General features: G+C 40.4%; 1 protein-coding gene across 2 annotated transcripts; it reads right to left on the bottom strand.

Annotated features, from left to right (window-relative positions):
* Nucleotides 1–1332: 1332 nt before the first annotated feature.
* znf512 (zinc finger protein 512) lies at nucleotides 1333–18747 on the bottom strand. 2 transcript variants are annotated; one of them, XM_030722234.1, is made up of 16 exons: nucleotides 18506–18747; nucleotides 16035–16167; nucleotides 15864–15922; nucleotides 15589–15647; nucleotides 13714–14288; nucleotides 13387–13476; nucleotides 12199–12303; nucleotides 11811–11935; nucleotides 11001–11087; nucleotides 10792–10890; nucleotides 10518–10685; nucleotides 10189–10386; nucleotides 9996–10097; nucleotides 7673–7735; nucleotides 7281–7379; nucleotides 1333–6694 (listed from the first exon to the last, which is right to left on the bottom strand). In XM_030722234.1, exons 2-16 carry the CDS (start codon nucleotides 16132–16134, stop codon nucleotides 5942–5944), a joined length of 2682 nt encoding a protein of 893 aa, XP_030578094.1. In that variant the 5' UTR covers nucleotides 16135–16167; nucleotides 18506–18747; the 3' UTR covers nucleotides 1333–5941. The 2 variants fall into 2 exon arrangements, with proteins under 2 accessions (XP_030578094.1, XP_030578095.1); XM_030722235.1 differs by having other exon boundaries at nucleotides 15864–15919.
* Between the last annotated feature and the right edge of the window lie 2152 nt (nucleotides 18748–20899).

The following is a 20899-nucleotide window of genomic DNA, read 5'->3' as shown; positions in this document are numbered from 1 at the left end:
CTGGGTTAAATGTAAACTATGATTCTGTTTACTTCATAAAAAAAGATATAAAAAAAAAATAAAGGTAATCTAATTATTATTAAAATTTTACTTTTGCTTTATACTGCTGCGTGTGATAACTTCAGCGGATTACTTTGATATTGAAGAAATCCTAAAAACTTGTGTATTTGTAGTGAGGCAACAATGTAACAGAACTCATCCAAGAATCCATTCAATTTCCTCATCCATCCATCCATCCATCCATCCATTTGCTTCCGCACATCCTGTTAAGGGTCGTGGGGGGGCTGGAGCCTATCCCAGCTGTCATAGGGCGAGAGGCAGGGTACACCCTGAACAGGTCGCCAGCCTGTTGCAGGGCCAACACAGAGGGACAGACGACCTTTCACACTCACATTCATGCTCTCATTCACACCTATGGGCAATTTAGATTAGCCAATTAACCTAACCCCAGTAAGTGCATGTCTTTGGAATGTGGGAGGAAACCGGAGTACCCGGTGGAAACCCACGCAAGCACGGGGAGAACATGCAAACTCCACACAGAGAGAGGGAGCGGCCTGGGCCAAGGTGGAATCGAACCCAGGCCTTCCAGATGGTATTCTAACTGTGAGGCAGCAGTGCTAACCACTACGCCACCGTGCTGCCCCCATTCAATTTCCTCACTGTTAATATAATCTAGTGATAGTTACCAGTATACACACACACAGGAAACAGTTAAACATTAAATTATTAGTTACTTTATTGCAGGACTTTTTTAGAAATACAAGCAAAGTTCTATAAAATGAGGCCTTGGAGGTTTATTCCAGTGTCTCCATGGCAACATTATACTTCCTGTCTCTTGTACGTGATATCAATCACACTTCTTGAAAAGGGAACCATCACAACAGTCTGCCACTGACTTGGTTGCAGAGAAGTGTCAGCCACCACAGCCCCACAACATCCAGAACACTGAGAAAAGCTGGGTGAATATGATCCACCCCAGGGGCCCTGATTAAATTTAGTGACTTTAGTGATTTAGCTTTCCACTACAGAAAGCAGGAGTGAGGCGATCCTCACAGTATTCCTTCCACCATCTGACTATCTATCTCCTCCATATACAGAGTGGAGAGGAAGCTACTTCCCCCTCCTGGGCTGGCCCATGTGGTTCCTTCAGGCTGAGCCCAATCAGCCCCCACGGGGTTAGGCCTGACCACCAGAGATTTGCCGATGAGCCCCTCCTCTCGCCTGGTTCCAGGGTGGGGACCCGGTAACCCCAGTCGAGCCTTACAGTTGTCTTTATGTTACTTTGGCAAAGCTAAATCTGTATTGCGGTTGTGGTAGCCTCAGAAGATGGTGTGAGCTTAGATAAATCCTGTACCCAACTTGGACATCCACTAAACAAAACCAACTTTGGCCTGGTTTTGACAGTTAATTGACATGTGAAGTATTATACAGTATAAACTGTGGTGATTCTTGTACCTAGTCCTCCATGTGCCAGTCCATCCATCCATCCATCCATCCATCCATTTTCACGGGGGGCAGCAGCCTAAGCAGAGAAGCCCAGGCTTTGCTCTCCCCAGTCTCCACTCAATATTATTAAGACACAGAACTCAAAGTGAACATGAATTAAACCTTTAATTATGTGTTATAACACTGCCAGTACTATGAAATAGCAGCACATAACTTCTAATAAAAAAGAAGTAGTAACCATTTCAAATATACAGATTTTGAATGTGGTGTTGATAGAGACAAAAACTATTTTCCCTTCATTAGAAATCATGTCTCACAAAATTGAAAAATCAAACACTTTCTCTGTTTACAAATGGTCCAACGGTACTAACTGACCGACCCTTTATTTAAATCTGGCCTCGATGATACCGTATACTGAATGTTTCTGTGTGGGGTTTGAAGGTGGAGTCACAAGACAACAGTTTTAATTTCTCATTAATTAAAAAAAAACTCCTTCACTTCACCGTTAATAACCTAGTTCAGCTCCCAGCATTACATCTAATACGACCACTGAACCAAAACCTCTTGAAAACAATCACTCAGCACGAGGAGGTTAGGATCAAATCAGCATTTTAAACCAAGATTTTACATGATCACCAATGACAGCATCAAGATAACTTTCAAAACTTAAAAAAAAATTAATTTCCATTGGGTAACCTAGAGCTACAACTCCTCTGAAACAGAAACAGCTTTCCTGATTGGCTCACACTGTCATTACTGTGCTCCAGCATTAAGAGAAAAAGATGCTGTTCTACAATATGAGGACAGGAAGACAAAGTCTGAGGGTAATAAAGAGTTCGTCACAAGTTTGAGTCAATATTGGAAGTATTTTAACAGATAAACAGGAAAACACAACTTCTGTGGCAATAAAAAGGGGGAAAAAATCAACGCAAACTGTCTCATTTTTCACACAATCCTTCTAATCTATGTTTGATATTTTATAAACCACCCTTTCAGGTTTCTGAAGACTGGGCTGAACCACAGACATACACTCAACAACCAACTGATGAGGTCTGTGCAATCTTTAGCAGTTCAAAACATCAGCTCTGCTGTAAATTCAAACCATAACCATGTTTAGACAATATCACCGCCCCATATCAGCCTGTAACACATACATGAGAACTGACATGTTTTCAGATATGCCCTCATCTCAAAACTTTTTACCTTTTTACAGAACATAAAGGAGATAATGTGCCGAGTAATTTAAGGTTGGTATGTGGAGGAGCTGCTTCCTCTCTGCTGTCAGCACATGTAGCTGTCACATGTCACTTCATTGCATTATTTTCAGCTTTCCACTGTATATCACTTTATTGTATTTAGAGAAGGGACAGGATTAGAAATGAGTACATCAGAGGGACAGCTCAGGCTGAGATGGTTTGGATATGTGCAGAGGAGGGAAAGTGGATAAAGGATGATGACAATGGAGGAAGAGCACAGAGAAGGTTTATGGATGGACGGGCAGATTGTTGGTGTGACAGAAGAGGATGAGACGATGAGATGGAGGCAGATGATCTGCTGTGGCAAACCCAAAAGGGAGAAGCCAAAAGTATTGAGAATTTTACTTATTGAGCTTTTACAATATTTTTTCTACTTATTTGAGCCCCTTCCTTTTGTGTAAGCTATTCTATTGGCTGTACGCTATTTTGTTACAGGTTGTGTTTAATGTTTTGGCTGCTCTAACAGACATTTCCCAACTTTGAGCATAACTAAAGTATATGCTGTATATCAGTTGGGCTCTAAAAAAAACTCCTACATTTGCAATTTTTATGAGTAGATTTTGCTGAAAATGCCAGAAATGTTTATTTTTGAGCTGAAAATAAAAAAAGTTTTTGTCTATCATATTAGAATACAGAACATTTCATATATTAACCAAAACTGTAACATTTTAGATAGAAAGTAGCCTTTACAGTTGATGAGTTGAACTGAATCGACTTAGATTGCACAGGTGTACTTAATAAAGTGGGCACAGAGAAAATGCAGCCTCTCATGAAGGCTTCATTTCATGAGAGCACAACCGAAGGTTAAAAACTACTGACCTGGGTCCTATAATCATTCTCATCAGCATAAACACACCATCAAAATGAACGTGTACTGGTTAGTGTCAACACGGTTATATGAAATGTAAACTAAAAATAAAATAAAAACCAGAGTTGGAGCTGAGACGAGTCAGAACCAAAGGTTCTCCGACACTTCCTAACATTAACAGAGAACAGTAATGATAATAAAAAAATAATGCTTTTGAGATGCCTCCTAAGAGGTTTTCTAATTTCAAAGTTAATCAGCACCAGCTGTTCGTCCTAAAGGCATCTGATGGAGGGTAATGAGGGTTAAAGCACTTTAAACCAACAGACACAGTAAATACAGTCATCGGGTAATTTTTGTTTTTTTTACATAGTTTCACAGATTAAAGGACGATTTGTGTTAAATGGTTCATTTATCCAGCTCAACAGGAGTGCACGAGATAGGGGGGAAACAACAACTAAACACGTTTATACATTCAAAATAAAGTTGTAAAAAAATAGGCAAATTTGTAGTAAAACACCACAGAACTGACTGACATAACCATATCTCACTACAGTAGATACAAAACGCAGAGTACGCAAACTTCAGGCTACATGCTGTCGGCTAAAAAGGAGAAAAATCAAATATCCTTCATGTTAAATGTTTTTTATCTTCCCTTCATCGGTGCATCCACGCCAGTGAAGGACAGCCAGAGAGGATGCACGCCACCTGACTGCACGAGAAAAAAATCAAATCTGACTTATAATAATCTGTTCTGGCTGTGGATACTTGTAATATTTCAGTGCTGTTACATTATAAAGAACCAGCCAAAGGCCTGCCTTTATAAAAGCATGTTATGCACCGGGGAAGAAAGTGCAGCTCTTCATGTGACAGCACAGAAACTAAGTAGAGTTTTTGGACATTTATTGGTGTTTTCTTTTGTTTACTTTATTACTTTATTCCCCTACTTACAAAACATATGTGTCTCATTTGGAATGTTTAAAATGATTTTAAAACATGAAAAAACGAAACCAAAACACACAAAGTTAGACTTGCTGGTTTTTCCACAGCTTTCACCCACACCTCGAGTCTTCTAGATGAAGTCTGCTTTAGCAGCTCTGCCCACAGGTTGTGATTGAAAGCTTGGACTGCAGCACGTAAGCAGAGCTTGGATTAAGATTATTTTTCAGTGCTGAAGTTGAACTAGGATTTGGCAAATGAAATATTCCTACAGATCAACAGGTCTAAAAAAGTCATGTCTCGTACATCACTCACTGTTTAATCTCTACATTTGTTGAGACATATCACATTCTCTAAAGCTCCCTCAAACAATCCCACCTGTAACTACACTAAGGTGGCCACGTGCTCGGTCAAATTTGTCTGTTTGCAGGATGTTGGGGCTGGGATTAGAAGTGATGAGAGGGATAAACATCCTCACATCTATATTTAGTGAAATAAGGAAAAATTGTGTGACATGGTCTTAAAAATATCAGAAAATGATCAGGATCAAGGGATCAGTGGCTTTGGACTGCTCATTATTTCTCTATAGCTGATGATGACCTGCAGTGATAACCTGGGGCGGAAGGATAAACTGCTTTGCACTTAACAAGAGTGGTACCGATCTTTCCAGTTCACTTTTTGAAATAAGGTGTTAGCTCGCTTTCATTTTTTTGCTTTTCCATCAGATTAGCTTCACTCCTTCTTGCCTAAACTGCTCCGAATGCACCTGCCCACTGCACAGATACCCATGCTTCTGTAAGCTGCCAGCAAATTTCATTAAAGATTAGCAACACAATACAAAGGCATTAAAAAATAGACAAACTGACTTGAAAGGATGACACAATAACAGAGTGGAGAATCCAAGCTAGAGAAAAGCAATCCTTTTTTCTATCAAATCTGACCAGAAAAGTGTCATTTCCAACATTATCTCGCCAAGAACGGCGATCAGTCGTAAGTAAAAGCGATGAGTAGTATGAAGTTATACTAATCACACTCGAGAGGCACGAAACGTCTTCAGAGAGAGAGCGTGACTAGACAAGTATAACAAAACTCTCCACCTGGCAGTCTCTCTTCAGGTTAACTTTTCCCTTTAAGATGAACATAAAAGACAGGAAGAGTTTTATCAAACTTTTTAAAAGAATAAGACGTTTAAAGTTGGTGAAAACAATCTGTTACAGATAAACACACAGATAAACTACATTTCTCAAGGTTTTACGACGACAGCCATTTCAAGACAGAGAAACGGCCTCTAGAAACGGGAGTGGAGTCTGATTTTTCCACGCTGATCACTTCAAGGTGCCCGCCATCGCTTCCAACGTGTCAGCTGCTCTCTCACTTGTTTGTCTCGTGGAAAACATCTGCAGATGTTTTTCTTACTTCACCGGTTTTTTTTCTTTACTTCCATTAAAATCAGCTGAAATCATCTGAAATGTTAAGGAACGTCTGTTTTTTTTTTTTAGGTCTTTTTAAGCGTTTCTCTGTCGCTCTCTGACCTCACTGAGAGGCCCATGATGCCCGGTCGTTTCAGGTTCCACTGGTCAATCTGTCTCTGCCGCTCCTGCAGCTCCACCTCCGATTCGCTGGACGAGCTGCCGGTATTGCTGCTGCTACTGCTACTGCTGCTGCTGCTGCCCCCACTACCGCCACCTCCGCCGCTGCCGCCGAAAGCGAAGCAATCCTTCTGCTTCCCGTCAGCCTTGCCCCTCACCCCTCCACCTCCCTTTTCTCGCCTTTTATCCTCCACCATCCCGCCTCTGTCCTCCTCGGGTTTGTCAGCCATTTCCATTTCGATCGGGGCCTGCTCCGGTCCCAGCACGGCTCCTCTGCGGTCCATATCGATCCACATCGGCCCCGGAGGAGGCTCTAAACTAGTGTACTGGAGCATCGGCTGCTGGGGCTGGGTGTCCACTTGTGGAGGGACGTTCTGCCTCTCTGGATGGAGGTACTGGGTTTGGTGCTGGAGGTGATGTAGTGGCTGAAGTGGGTGCTGTAGAGGCTGGTGCTGGAGCTGATGCTGCTGCTGATGGTGGTGGTGGTGGTGGTGGTGTTGCTGCTGCTGTTGATGATGATGATGATGATGATGCTGCAGGTGATGATGGTGGTACTGATCAACAGTCTGCTTCTCCACATTATGGACAACCTCTTTGGGCTGGTTTTTAAGGAACTTCTCAAACTTCTTGGAGGCCTTTTTGTTGGTCACGAACCAGTCCTGTTGAGATCCACACAGCATGGAGAGGTGAAGGTGAAGAAGAGCTAGAGGTGAGTTTACTGGAGTTATGCACACACCCTACAGAAAACATCTCTAAGTCGGAAATGAGAGTTAATATTAAGTACCTTAATCTTGCATTGGTTCTAATGGCCAGAAGGGGGCGACTGTTTGCAAAAAAGAAGTTTGATTCCACAGGTATAAATCTATGAGACTTTATTTGATTTATGACTTTGGGAAAAACTTTCCTGATGAGTTTACTGGCTCAATCATGATGTTATTGTCTAATTTAATACAACAGGACTTTTATTTTGTAAATGATGCTCTCATTTAGAGTAAAAGAAATAATTAAACAGGGTATGTTTTAGACACGGCCTCTTTGTGATTGCCAAGTCGGCTCTCCGTGAGTGTCTGATTCATCCCTCCATCATAACAAGCATGGAAAAAAAAAATCTTCAAAAGAGAGGTTTACAAATCAACTTGTGATGTCACAGCAGCCATATCCATCCTCTATATACAGTCTATGAATTTATCTTAACGTCATCTGCATACAGTAACACTACGAAGTAACTTGTGCACTTGTTTTTACCTGTGAATGGACGGAGTTGATGTGGTATTTCACTCCACTTTCAGAGTTAAACTCTTTATTGCAGATCAGGCATCGGTATTTACCCGCCTCAAACTCGCCCTGAAATCGGATAAAAAGGAATTGAATAATTTCACAAATGCAAAGTTTTCAAAATTCATACTATATTTTGAAGGAATCACATACAATTTAAGAGCTTACTTAAAGCACATGTAAATGCCAATCCAGTTGAGCATTTTACACAGTAAGTGGAATTTATTAATTTTAAAATTTCTTTTTTATTATAACTTTTATTACACCTGGTATAATTTAATGTGTTGCTTATCCCAGAAAGTTTGTACCTTATCTATGCTACACTGTTATTGTCATAACAAAGGAAAAGTAAGGTGACAAACCCTTGTGCAGAGTCCCAGATGAGCTTTCAGTCCAGACACACTCGTGTAGGTGCAGCCACAACCCTGAGGAAGGCACAGATTACAATACACGGCTGCAGATTTTAGTATTTTAGTATTGATTCTTTCATTGGTTAATCGAGTACCGTATTTTCCGGAGTATAAGTCGCACTTTTTTTCATAGTTTGGCTGGGGGTGCGACCTATACTCCGGAGCGACGTATATGTGACATTTATAACACATGAACCAAAATACTCCAGCCACTTGACATCTCCGTGAACTGCAGCTTTAAGGCAGTCTTGTGTAACCTGTGGGCGCAGTGGATGATGGATGGAGAGCACAGCTTAACGGCAACTGGGAGAATGCGCCACCCAACTTTCCTGGAAGTCATTGGATGGATCAAGAAAACATGGGCTTCAGTGACAACCAAACCATCCTGTTGGGATTCAGAAAGGCTGGAATAATTGGAACTGCAGCTGACGACGAGTCTGACTAACGCGACACAGAAGAGGAAGCGGCGCTTCGTCTACGGAGTGTACGGAATTGTTTAGAAGTGACACCGAGGATGAAGAATTCAATGGATTGATGGTTTGGTTAACTTGTTAGTACGTTCTTTATGCTATGGTTATCTGAATAACTTAATGTTACGTTAACATACCGAACACGTGTTCGTTGTGCGTCATGTAGCTGAATGTGCTACGTTAGCATAACGTAGGCGTAACCGTGTTCGTCCTGTTCTTTAATCCATTATTATTTTAAATTGCCATTCAAGATGGAATTTCTGCTCTGGGTCTCGGATTCTATCACCCCCCCCCCCCCCCCCCCCAAAAAAAGTGCGACTTATAGTCCAGTGCGACCTATATATGTTTTTTTCTTCTTTATTATGCATTTTTTGGCTGGTGCGACCTATACTCCGGAGCGACGTATAGTCCGAAAAATACGGTAATTGTATGAGAAATTCTTTTGTCTTATTAATTAGCAATAAAAATTCAAAAGAAAAAACACAGGTCTTTCAAAATAAAACTGCTCAGCGGTGTTTTTAACAGTTTAACTGCATGCAACATCTGTAAAAATAAACCCTTTCATTGCATTTAAGTTCCAAATGCAAAAATAAATAATCACAAGTACCGTAATATCAAATAGTGTAGGGAATGCAGACAACATAAACTAAAACATAAAATAAAAAAGCCGTTGCTCCATCCTCTTCCAAGGTTTTCTTACATCAGTACAAAGCAAAAAAAAAAAAAGAGTTGTGACTGTGTTGTATCTCTTGGATGAGGCATGTGTCCATGTGTTTTTGTGCATGTGTGCATCTATAAATGTACTAATGTATGAGAGAGTGTGTGTCATTAAGCCTTTAAAGGGGCATGTGGTCACTGCAATAAAGAAAAAGAAGCCTTTCAGCCTTCAGCACGCTGCCTGTTTAAACATCGTGTCATCTGCATACATGCTTTCATTTTAACTTCTGTAGATTTTTCGCTGTGGATGGAGCAGCTACAAAGTTCTCTTATCCTGCAGGTGGTTGATGAAGGACCTCAGCTGTTTCCCAGTAAAGGTTTTAATGGTGGTTACAGGATCAAGCACTGCTGCTTTGAATGCTAGACAAACTTTTTCTTTCCCTCCACCTGAGCTCACCGTCTCTGTAACGGCTCCGCCTCTCTGGCCTTTACCGTGTGTGTCGACAGACTCGAGCTCCACCTTAAACTACTTACATGGTGAAAACTGAGCGCTACACAGTCGTGGATTAAACAAAACATCGAAGCAAAAAATTTGCACAAAGGATTTTTTTTATAATCAATCTATTTGAGTTAGTCAGTGAATTGTTGCAGTTTTTATACAGATTTTTTTTCTCTGAGTATAGTATAGTGTAGTATAGTACAGTAATCCCTCGCTACTTCCCAGTTTGCTTTTCGCGGACTCGCTTTTTCGCGGGTTTTTGCGGTACTCGTTCTTCACATGCGTAGTACGTGTTGTACAGTAATGTATATATTTGTTGTATAAGTGTGTGGGGAGGGTTTATAAAAACTTAAAATAGTGTATAACTACTAAAATAATGTATAAGTATTAAAATACATATAGCGTCCCTACTTTGCGGATTTTCACTTATCGTGGGTGGTCCTGGAACGTAACACCCGCGATAAGTGAGGGATTACTGTATAGTATAGTATAGTATATTTTTATCTAATTAAACTTGTTCTTGACATCTTGTTCCACTTACCAGGCTGCACCACAGCAGCCTGGTAAGTGGCAATAAATAAATACCCAACTCTGCTGATTCTCACTTAAACAATAGTAAAAATAAGAATAGTGCTGGTTTTTTTTTTACCTGGTTGGGGCACTGGACTTTCCTCTGCAGCTTCACCTCATTCTTCCACTTCCTCAGCACCTCCTGGCTGAAGGCAGGCAGGCCCGGTCGGGCGTATTTCAACTGAGAACAGCAGTCAGAGAAAGAACACCTTTATGTTCAGAATATGCTCCAGCTTACTCCACATTTCCAGACAAGCTGAATCTTCTCTTGCCTTCTTGTCATCTGGCACCAGGTCGGACTGAAACTTCCTCTTGGGCCAGTCTTTGGGCAGTTCGTTGTTGGCTATCTCAGCTAGGTGGAAGTTGGCCACCTGGGCCGAGGCTCTCTGCACCCTGCCGCTGGCCGTCCTCTCTGGATTGGCCTCCCTCTGGGCCTTCAGCGCCTCATCTTCATCAGCCTTCTGTGGTGTCTGGATGACAGAGAATTAAGAGGATAAACTTGATGGAGATGGGGATTACAATTTAATCCAGAGCTACATTAATATATCTAATTTTTTAGTAACATTAGTGCACAGTGGCTTGAATGAGACATATGACTCACAGGAGCGTGCTCTGATTTCAGGTGATACTCCAGACCAGCCTTAGATTTATACGTTTTCCCGCAGTGAGAGCAGTTCAGCAGCATCTTCTCCAGCTCAGACTCCTCCTTTCCACACTTCTTCATGTGGTACACGTAGCCCATGATGCTGGTGAATGCAGCGCTGCAACCCTAGGAAGAACACATTTTTTATCCCGCCACCATCAGAGTTTGATCTTTTCTTATCTTATTTAATCAAATCTCCTGTCATAAAAAGCACAATATGTGCACAGTTTACCTCTTTAGAGCATTTTAATTTGCCCAGTCTCTTCAGGATTTTACGCAGTTTGTCTTTTATGGCACGATCATCCAGGTCCTTGGCATCATCAGCTGAAGGCTGCAAAGGGAAGAAAGCAGAAAGAAAGTTGCAGCAAAATGAATAATTCCAAAAAAAACAAAACAAAACATCAAAATAAAACAAAAGTGTTGATTTCTGAGAAGTCTTACCAAGTGGCTGTGGTCAGCCATGATGTGATACTTCATCCCTGTTGAAGACTTGAGCTGCTTTCCACAGTGCTGACAGGTGAAGGGTTGCTACAGACAACAGATTGACTTAATGACTTTTTCATCTGGTAAAACCTTTAAACCAACCAAGTACAGGGACAGATTTTATAACTGCAGGGAGTTATGGGAATATTAGTCACACACTGGATTTTTTTCTCACGCAGAAACAAAACTTTAATTGCAAATGTTAAGTATAAAATATACATTTATTATTGAAAAACTTGATATTTAATACAGAGTCACAGATTTTAAAACTTCACCTAGACTTGTTTTTAACTATGACTATGAACAAGCATTTATTAGCAGTTATTAAATTCTTTCCTAAATAAAATGTAATGGGCTTTTTATTTTTCATCTCATATTTTCTAGTGTTGCACTCTGAAGATGGTCTCTATGCACTCGTCTCACGGCGCCTCTTTCCAACCTTACAGAAGTAACAACCCATTTCAGCAAACTGTCCTGCTCACATATTTTAATCAAAATGGTTTAAAACCTTTTGGAAAAGTTATGAATCATTAATTAAGAAAATTCAAATCTATGAGTATCATAGCTCGTGTGTGTAGCCTGGGTGCATCGGCTGTGTTTCATAGAAAATCTGACAACTTGGTAACATTTAACAAACATAAAAAACATACTAATTTGTTACTCCAATTATTCAAAATAAAGTTTTCCAGGAGAAAATGAGAGGTTGCTGGGAGACACTGGGGAACAATGGGAGTTCTGTCAGGTGTGTCCAAAACTCTAAGTGCTCACCAGTCTGCAGTTCTCCATGTGTTTCTTCAGCCCCTCCACCGTCTTTCTGCTCACACTTTTACATTTTGGACACGTGACTCTCCCTTTGGCAACGATCTGCAGCTGCCAACGCTCCTCTTGGCTTCCTGGTTGATGTCAACAAGTAACAGACTTTTTTTTTCTTTTACTTTATACAGCACAGAACTTCTGAAAAAAAGGAGCAGCTGACTCTTTACTTATTGTTATATACACTAATAATATTTTGAGTAAATTACATCTGAACATCTTTTTAGAGAAACAGACAGATTAGGTCACCCGATTTAGTTTAAAAAGTGTACAGAAAGCCACAGTATAATAGGATTCTTCTATTAAATCATATACATTTGTGGCTGATAGCAGCTGCTCTCACCTGGAGGATAGGTGGGAGGTTCCTTCTTAGCTGGCAGAATTGGAGGTTTCTGGTCTTCGTCCAGCTGAGCTCTCGAGGCCTCACCAACACTGGCTGCATCTGAACCTGCAAGGATACAGTACACTGAATGACTGGATGTGATGCATGTTTTTATCTTTTTTTGCTATAAATATTATTTTATTATCAAAAAGGTTCAAATTTTCAGTCTGTAAAATTGAACTGTTGACCTGATGGAATTTATGAGCCAAACTATCGAAACCTCTGCAGGTTTAATGGGCTCGTTATGGATCCAGTCTGATTGTGTTCTTCTGGTGCCTTCCTCGTTGCTTAGCCTGGAGAGAGACTGCTGCCAAACACTGCAGCTGCTGACACTAAGTTAAATTAACTCAGCGCGTTTTCTTGTAGGTGCATGAATGCTTGTTGGTTGTTGAGTTATAATTAAAGCTACACAGAGCCGGGCTCTCAAAGCAACCTCGCCAAATAATAAAGGTTTAAAATAAGTTACAATGACAGGATAATGCTGGTGATTATTGTAATGATTAACTGACCAAGCAGTGAAACAGTCAGTGGGTCCAGTGTGCCAAAAGGCTCTGCCAAAACATATTAGTGCCTGATAGTGCTGCTGCCAAGACTGAAAGGAAGCCAGTCTATTAGAGAAAACTGTCTTGTATTGTTTGTGCATATTAAACTGTGAAGCAAATCTGCAAAGTCCTGATTTATATCACATTATAGGTCTGATTTATGAAACCAATTCAATCCTAACCATTATTTATATGGTAATAACGCATTACTGAATTTAGGCCTCAGATTCAAAAGTACCATGAAGCAAGAAATGTGAGACAGAAATGTGACGTATCCAAGCGCTATATAAAAGATAATGATTGGTTAGTGAGATTTTGAAGCTGTTAACATCTTTGTGTTTTGAAGCTCGATGTGACGAGTCAAGGCCGGGTCAGGAAGTCAGGAGGCACTGCGCGCTAATATGTCTACCACATGGTAGGCCCACCATAAAGCATACTCAGTTTTAATGTCCTTTTTTACTCAAAGGGAGGGCATAATTCACAAAATAATGACCATATTATATTCATATAAGACTACAAACTAGTTAAGGAGACCATAAAAGCCCCCCCCTCAAACTGGCTTCACTTTCCAGACTGCCATTAACTGCAGGACTCTTTGGTAACTTACAGGATTCTCTGCCCTCTGGTGGCTGTGTGAAGTTATTGAGAGCAGGGCTTCGCTCCATCTCTGGTCTCTGGACTTTCTTCATGTTCAAGTCTTCAAAATGACACAAAATCAGTCCTCAATACCCCCCCAAAATAAGAACCATCTACTCTGCACAGACATTAGCTACACATGCACATCTTCTCTTCCTTGTATATGTATCATATATTCAGCTTTTTGCTTGTAACTTGCACATTTGTATCATGAAAAACAACGTGCTATTTTTAAGAAGCTCATACAGACTCACTACATTTCCCAGCATTCAATATGTAATCTGTGTTGTAGCTTTACCAGGTCTCCAGACATTTCCTCTGTCCCTGTTTGTGTTGCTCCAGGCTTGATCTGGGCCTCGGCCAGTACCCCACCCCTGCTCTGGCCCTGACGAGTCCCGCTCTCTTCCTGGATCTCTGCCTCCATTCCAGGCCTGATCCTGACCTCGATCTCTGCCGGCTGCCCAGCCCTGCTCAGGACCTCGCTCCCGTCCCGTCATCCAGGCCTGGTCCGGTCCACCGTGAGCTCTGTCCCTGCCTGGAATCCATGCCTGGTCTTGACTGGAGTGTCCCCCTCTGTCTCTGGCAGAGTTCCACACCTGGTCCTGGGGTCGCTCTCTGCCCGGAGTCCAGGCTTCAGGTCCTTGGTCCCTGTTGGAGTTCCAGCTCTGGTCCTGAGGCTGGGATTGCTCCCTGCTGGCTTCTGGGCCTTGAGGCCACACATCCTTCGCGACCAGTCTTGGGGGGAGCCTTGCAGTGGGCGGGCCCATGGACCCTGGGTCTGACCCATTGGCCAGGCCATCTGATGACATCACTGAGCAGCTGGTGGTCGAATAATCTACTGTTCCCAGGGAAACACTCTGGAGGTCTTCATACCTAATAAGAGAATAAAACTATTCAATTAAAAGTTTTTAAAATGCTGACGCAGTCAAAAACTTTAAAGAACTATTTGCTCTTAAACAGATTCTTTAACAGTAATTGGACCATAGGGTGTATATAAAAGATGCTCATACATATTTCAGTCAAAAAGTATCAACGCCCCACAGCATACTTTGCTATATTGTATAATTATGACCATAATGCTCATAATTTACAGTAAATATCATGTTACATTAAACAAGAGAACTGAAAATGTTTACTGAGGTCATGACTCAAGTGAGACACAGATTAATTTTCTCAGAGATTTCTATCAAGCAGCAAAAAATGAAGCCAACACGAGTGTTTCGGACACCTTTGTGTTCCTCTAATGACACCTGAGACTGGCTCCAAAGGCAAATCAAAACCCAGAGACTCCAATTTTAATGAAAATGCCCAACTTTAAAACATGAAAAAGCATGTTTGCAGAAAGGTTCTGTTCTCTGTGGATAGAGAAATTTGTGCTTCAGTGTCAGTCTTATTTTATTAATCTGTTACTTAAAACAAACCAGCAGATATGAGTGTCTCTATGTTGCATCGTCACAGTTTTAGCTTGAAATCAGCATTTGAAATCTTCATGTGACCAAAACACAGATTTCAAAACTAATGTGACGTCATCAAATCTGAGGAGTCGCCCCCTCAGTTGTTGGAGCGGACATTATGAACAGGATGCAGCTGGATAAAAATGTGAAGCATCTTTTTCAGACCATCATTAATCACTCATTTATGATAACTGTTCATATTTGTTTCATTTTCAGTGCAATGACAATTATGAAAAAATGAGTAAAAGTGAGGATAACTCACTGGATCCCTGGAAATGAAAGATTTTAGTGAGGTCTCAGACTGAGACTTAGGCCATGTTTTGTTTTTCTTTTTTTTTTTTTATAATTTCCTATTTTTCACTCACATATCCTCTCACACCCTTCACTTCCTGACCTTGTGTGTTTCCTCCAGCCACACTGATTACTTGCTCCACTTCAGTCTGCCACTCTTATCTAACTGTCCTTCCCTCGCAGTGCATTTCAGTCTGTCCAGCACTCTCTCTCTGCACCACACTGTCTATCTTTTTACCCCTTGCTGAGTGCTCCTTCATTTAGTTTCCTCTGTACGATGTTTGTGACCAAGGAAAGACTTCCTTTTTTTTGTACTTTAACATCCAAGCAATACTAAAATCTGCATGCAGAAGTCACATAAATATACCGTGAATCAGTTCGTCATGCAAGACTACAGCCTACAATCACCACGTTAACCAGCCTCTTACCTTTTCCTAGTGTAAGTTCTCTTCATCTTTACTCCGTCTTCTGTTTGGGACTCGTCATCCTAAAACAGTCGAGGACAAAGCAGTGAAGCAGAGATCCAGCCGATCCAGCCGTGGGCATAAAGTTAACAGATTTTCATTACTGGGGCATGAAAATGCAACAATAGTCACAGCATTCTTACTAGCAGCACTTCTTAGATTTATATCAAGCAGCAAAAAAAGAAACCATGAGACGAAAGGATGCACGTTTTGCAGATTATGCATGAGTTTATGCTCACCTCTGGGTACCCAACTGCATTCAATTCACAGGCTCTTTCTGGCATTCGCTGGACAACTGCTTAGGAAGTGAAACAGTTTTTATTTAAAAAAAAAATAAAACTACCATATTTTACCACTGAAAGTGACTAAAATGATGGATGTAGGCTGCTGTGAGATAGGTTTTTCTTTACCTGGACATGGCACTCCACTTTTTGACTGTGAGTGGACAGGCTTCCTCTTCCTTGGCATATACAAAGGTGACATATCCCCTCCGATGTGGCCGGGGTCCATACTAGGAGTGCCAACCCCACGGAGAAATCACCACTGACAGCACAATAAAAAAAACAAACAAATAAATCTCTCCCGAACGACTGCATCTTATTGACATGCCTTAATCTGGATCTATTTTATTGGTTTCACCGTGTGCACACGCTGGCGTTCTAACTAGATCAAGATTAATTACACAGTCTTAAATTGACTGGAATTGAGTAATGGATTATTGACCTTAACATCTATACAAGCAAATATTTACAGAGCCCTGCTTATTAAATGACCATAGCTGGTTACATACGCAGCAAACAGACTCGGGGGGATCGACCAAGAATATTTGGTGACTTGTTTTACTGGTTTTCTTTTTTATAAAAAAAACGACATCTGTGATGGATTTAGTAGCTGACTTTACTTTGAAAGTTCAGTCACTGCTAACCAGATACCCATGACCCTTCCCATCCCGTGCTTCCCTACAGTTACGGTCGGCAGCTTTCTGTTGTGGTGGTCCTCAGTATCATTCAGCTGCTTTTACACTGAGTAGGATGCACTGCAGCTCTGCTGACTCAAACTGCAGCTGACTCAAACTCACCTGATTATTATAGTATTTGCAGAAAAGACCTTATAAAATGTGTTATTAATTAATTAAGAGTGTATGTTTAGGATGCCTTGCACTTACACACAGTCTCAGTCTGTGGGTAGCACTGATGTCATGAGGTCTTCTTGGGCTTATTACCAAGTTGTGATAAATTACACTGCTCAAAAAAAATGAAGGCAGCACTCGATCATCAGAGCATAAAACAAACTCATTTTCACTTCATGGATTTTTGTCCAGTTAAGAAACATAAATCATCAAGAATCCATTTTACCTGGTCTGGTGCAAATGAAAGTGGCAACAGGTCACCTGGAGAAGCAACAACAAGACAACCTTCTGATTTTTTCTAGTTTTGCTTTTCCTTGTGAAATGAAGTTTAACCGACTTTGTGTTATACTGTGATGATTGAGTATTCCCTTAACCTTCCTCAACAGTGTAATATAAAATGTAACAAGAGTGGAAACAAATGGGTAGAGGGTTATAATCCTTTAATTTTTCCTTCCATCCATCTTCTGTCATATAACCAATTCAAGGTCACGGGGGCTGGAGATGATTGCTTATCCCGGCTGTCGTGGGGCAAGAGGCAGGATACACCCCAGAAAGGTTGGGTTGCCTGTCTGTTGCAGGGCTAACACAAAGAGACACACAACCATCCACACTCACCATTTAGAAACACCAGTGAACCTGACGTGCATGTGTTTGGACTGTGGGAGGAAACTGGTGTACCCAGGAAGAACAAGTGAACTCCAAACTGAAAGGCTAGTGGATTCAAACCCGGGACCTTCTTGCTGTGAGGTAACGGAGCAAACCACAGCACCGCTGTGCCACCTTATTTTAATTTTAATTTCATTTTTTATTTTCAATTAAGTTTCCTTTATTTTCAGTTTTGATTTGTTTGCGACCTCACAAGAAACAAAGGAGCATGTTGCAGGTTTTCATTAGAACCAAAGAAGAGAAAAAAGGGAATATAAGCATTATAATTATAATGTATCCAAGAGAGCACAGGTGACGATCATAGAAGGGAACTGAGCCTAAACATTTTTTTTTATCTAAAAAAAAATGTTTAGAAAAGAAAACAAATATTGGCTGACATGAAGTTAATGAGTCATGCACAAGCAGCCATGCATATCAGCCCATTTAATCTTCCCATTAGAGTTCATTAATCTAAATGTTTACTCTCCCAGTCACTTCCAATTACACATTGTTTATTCTCTAAACATTTAAACTCACTTAGTACACAATTATTAGTTTTAATGCACACATAAGTTATTACATTTATTTTGATTATGCAGAGAAGACTTTTTTTTACAAAATAAATAAAATAACCTGAAGAATCAGGGTTCAGCACCCGTTGTGTTTACAGTGTGTGTGTGTGTGTGTGTGTCCATCCTGAATGGCATTTGAATGGTGTTTGTATATTTATGCGCTCCCTGCGTGTCACGTTTGAAGCATCTGGATGCCACAAACTGATCTGAGATATGAAATAAAGCCAGAAAACTGTTAAACCGTGAAGTGTGTGATGTTTTTCTCGGTCCAGTAAACCTCTGAGACCAGCCATTCCCGGACTGAGCCAAAAAGACTTCCAGCCACCACCATCATTGTCTGTGTGGATAAGAAAAAACTAAAAAACTGGCTTTTTGACGACGACGGGCAGAAAAAACATCTGAAAGCTGAAGGAGAACTGCTGTTAGCTAGCTACCAAACCTCTCCTGTGCAGAGGTGCTATAACCTGTCCTGTCTGCCTTTCATTGTTTCTTAGCGGAGGAAGAAATGCGAGAGAGAGAGAGAGAGAGAGCCTACCGTCCTACAGCTCACTCCCTCTGCAAGGACGGCTAGCCTCCATGTCTTCGGGCCTGGCCTCCTCTGTCGCCTTTCCCCCGGCAGTGTTACCACCAGGAAGGCTAACATCAAGTAAGGCCCGGGGTTCAAAAATACCAACTCTGGGATAACACCTAAGCTTTGCCAGCAACTAAATATGAATCGGCGCGCACGTACGCCGGCATAATTCTGCACAGTGTGTCCGTATGTTGTTGAGCGGAACGCCCTCCTGCTGGAGAGAACAAATAAGACCGCATCTGCCGCTGCCTTCACGGCCCGTGGGAAACACCGCGATTCCAACACTTTCTCTGTGGAATCTGAGTAAACAGTGCGCAAGAAAACAAACAAGCAGACAAACAAAAATAAATAAATTAATTAATTAAAAAACGTTTCGGAAATACAAAACCGTTACAGCGCAATCTCTAACTATACACCTGCCATAAAGAAGTAAAGCACTGCTTAATTAATGGTTAATAAAATAATACAGAGTAATAGTGCGGTCAACTCCAAAACTTTAAATGACATACAGTCTTGGGGAATATAGAGAAGAAATTTAGCGACAGCACTCCGAAAACAAGACAAAACAAAACAAAACAAGACAAAAAACAAACTTCATTACTTTAAGTTTTGTTTGTTTATTTGTTGTTGTTTTTTTGAAGCGTTCCGACATCTCTTTATTTTTTAAGTACAGTTTTGGACATTTAAGCTCTTTCAGCTCTAAACTGTGACTACTCCTCCCTGCTCAACATAACAAACAACAATTTATAACATGATGCTGTTTAAAGATTAAATTTACAGAACACAGCAGACTAAAAATGCTCAAACTAATTCTACTAACCTGAATATTTTATTTACACTTTCTTCCTATTTGAGTTTATTAAATTATTTTTCATTAATTTAAACAAAGCAGCTGAGATTAATTAAGCTTCTTCGAAGTATAATTTCACTGCACTCATTTCTAGCTAGATTGTGAGTAAATTTGTTAATCATGTACACAAAATCTGAGTAGATTTCAAATTTTAAAAAATATGTTAAGTTCAGGTAGCCTACTTAGGGTTCATTTTCTAAGTTATTGCAATATAATAAATGAAAATAAGTAATATCATCTGCAAATTTATAATTTATGATATGGAAATAATAATTATTTAACTGTAATCTAAATGTACATATGAAAATGTTTTACTTTTATTTATTCACTCATTTTTATGTGACTTTTATGAAGTTTTTTCACAAACAGAATGACAAAAGTGAAGACAAACTGAGGACTCTTGAGTTCTTTATCCATCCATTTTCTTCTGCTTATCCACAGTCTTGATTATTGTTTTTTAAATATAATTATTGAAGGCAAAATTGCTTCAGTCTGCTCAATAGTTTTTTTTATTATACTTTGCTATATGAGGGCATTTTTTAAAAAGTATATAACGACTATATATATATATATATATATATATATAACCTGACTATATATATAAAGATTCTTGCCATTGTAAACAACAGCCTGCTGTCAGGTACAGTTCCTGCGAGTTTTAAGCACGCTGTGGTGCAACCTCTACTTAAGAAACCCGACCTTGATCAAACAGTTTTAGCTAATTTTAGACCTATTTCTAAGTTGCCTTTTATCTCCAAAGTTTTAGAGAAAGTTGTTTCCACTCAGATTATGTACTATTTAGATAAACATAACATTATGGAAGTTTTTCAGTCAGGTTTTAAGGCCCTGCACAGTACGGAGTCTGCGTTAGTGAGAGTTTTTAATGATATTTTTAGGGCAAATGTTGTTCTTGTTCTCCTCGACCTAACTGCAGCATTCGATACAGTGGACCACAGTATCCTATTAGCTCGTTTATGGACCCAGTTTGGCTTCAGTGGCACCGTATTAGAATGGTTTAGGTCTTATCTGGCAGACAGAACCATGTCTGTAAGGTTAGCCGATTTTGAATTTTCATCTGCTCCCCTACTTTATGGGGTCCCTCAAGGCTCAATCCTCTGTCCCCTGCTTTTCTCACTTTACTTGCTCCCATTGGGCTCTATACTTAGAAAGCATGGGATCTCCTTTCACTATTATGCAGACGATAGCCAGATATACATGCCTTTAAAAAAAGGTACACACTCGATTAAGCCGCTATTGCTGTGTCTTGAAGATATTAAGGCATGTTGGCCTTAGATTTCCTACATTTTAATGATAAGAAGACTGAGGTAATGGTGTTTTGTCCCAGTGGCTCCTACGCAACATCTTCCATTGACCTGGGGCCCTTGGAATCTTATTTAAGGCAGACCGTCTCAAACTTAGGTGTGAAAATTGATAGCGACTTTAAAATGGATTTCCAGGTCAGGGCAGTGGTTACGTCCTGTTTTTACCATCTTAGGCAATTGGCAAAG

Source organism: Archocentrus centrarchus, chromosome 24 (assembly GCF_007364275.1).
Source record: "Archocentrus centrarchus isolate MPI-CPG fArcCen1 chromosome 24, fArcCen1, whole genome shotgun sequence".
Taxonomy (NCBI): domain Eukaryota; kingdom Metazoa; phylum Chordata; class Actinopteri; order Cichliformes; family Cichlidae; genus Archocentrus; species Archocentrus centrarchus.
Note: the sequence above shows the minus strand (reverse complement) of the source record. Positions and strands in the feature narration are given on the sequence as shown.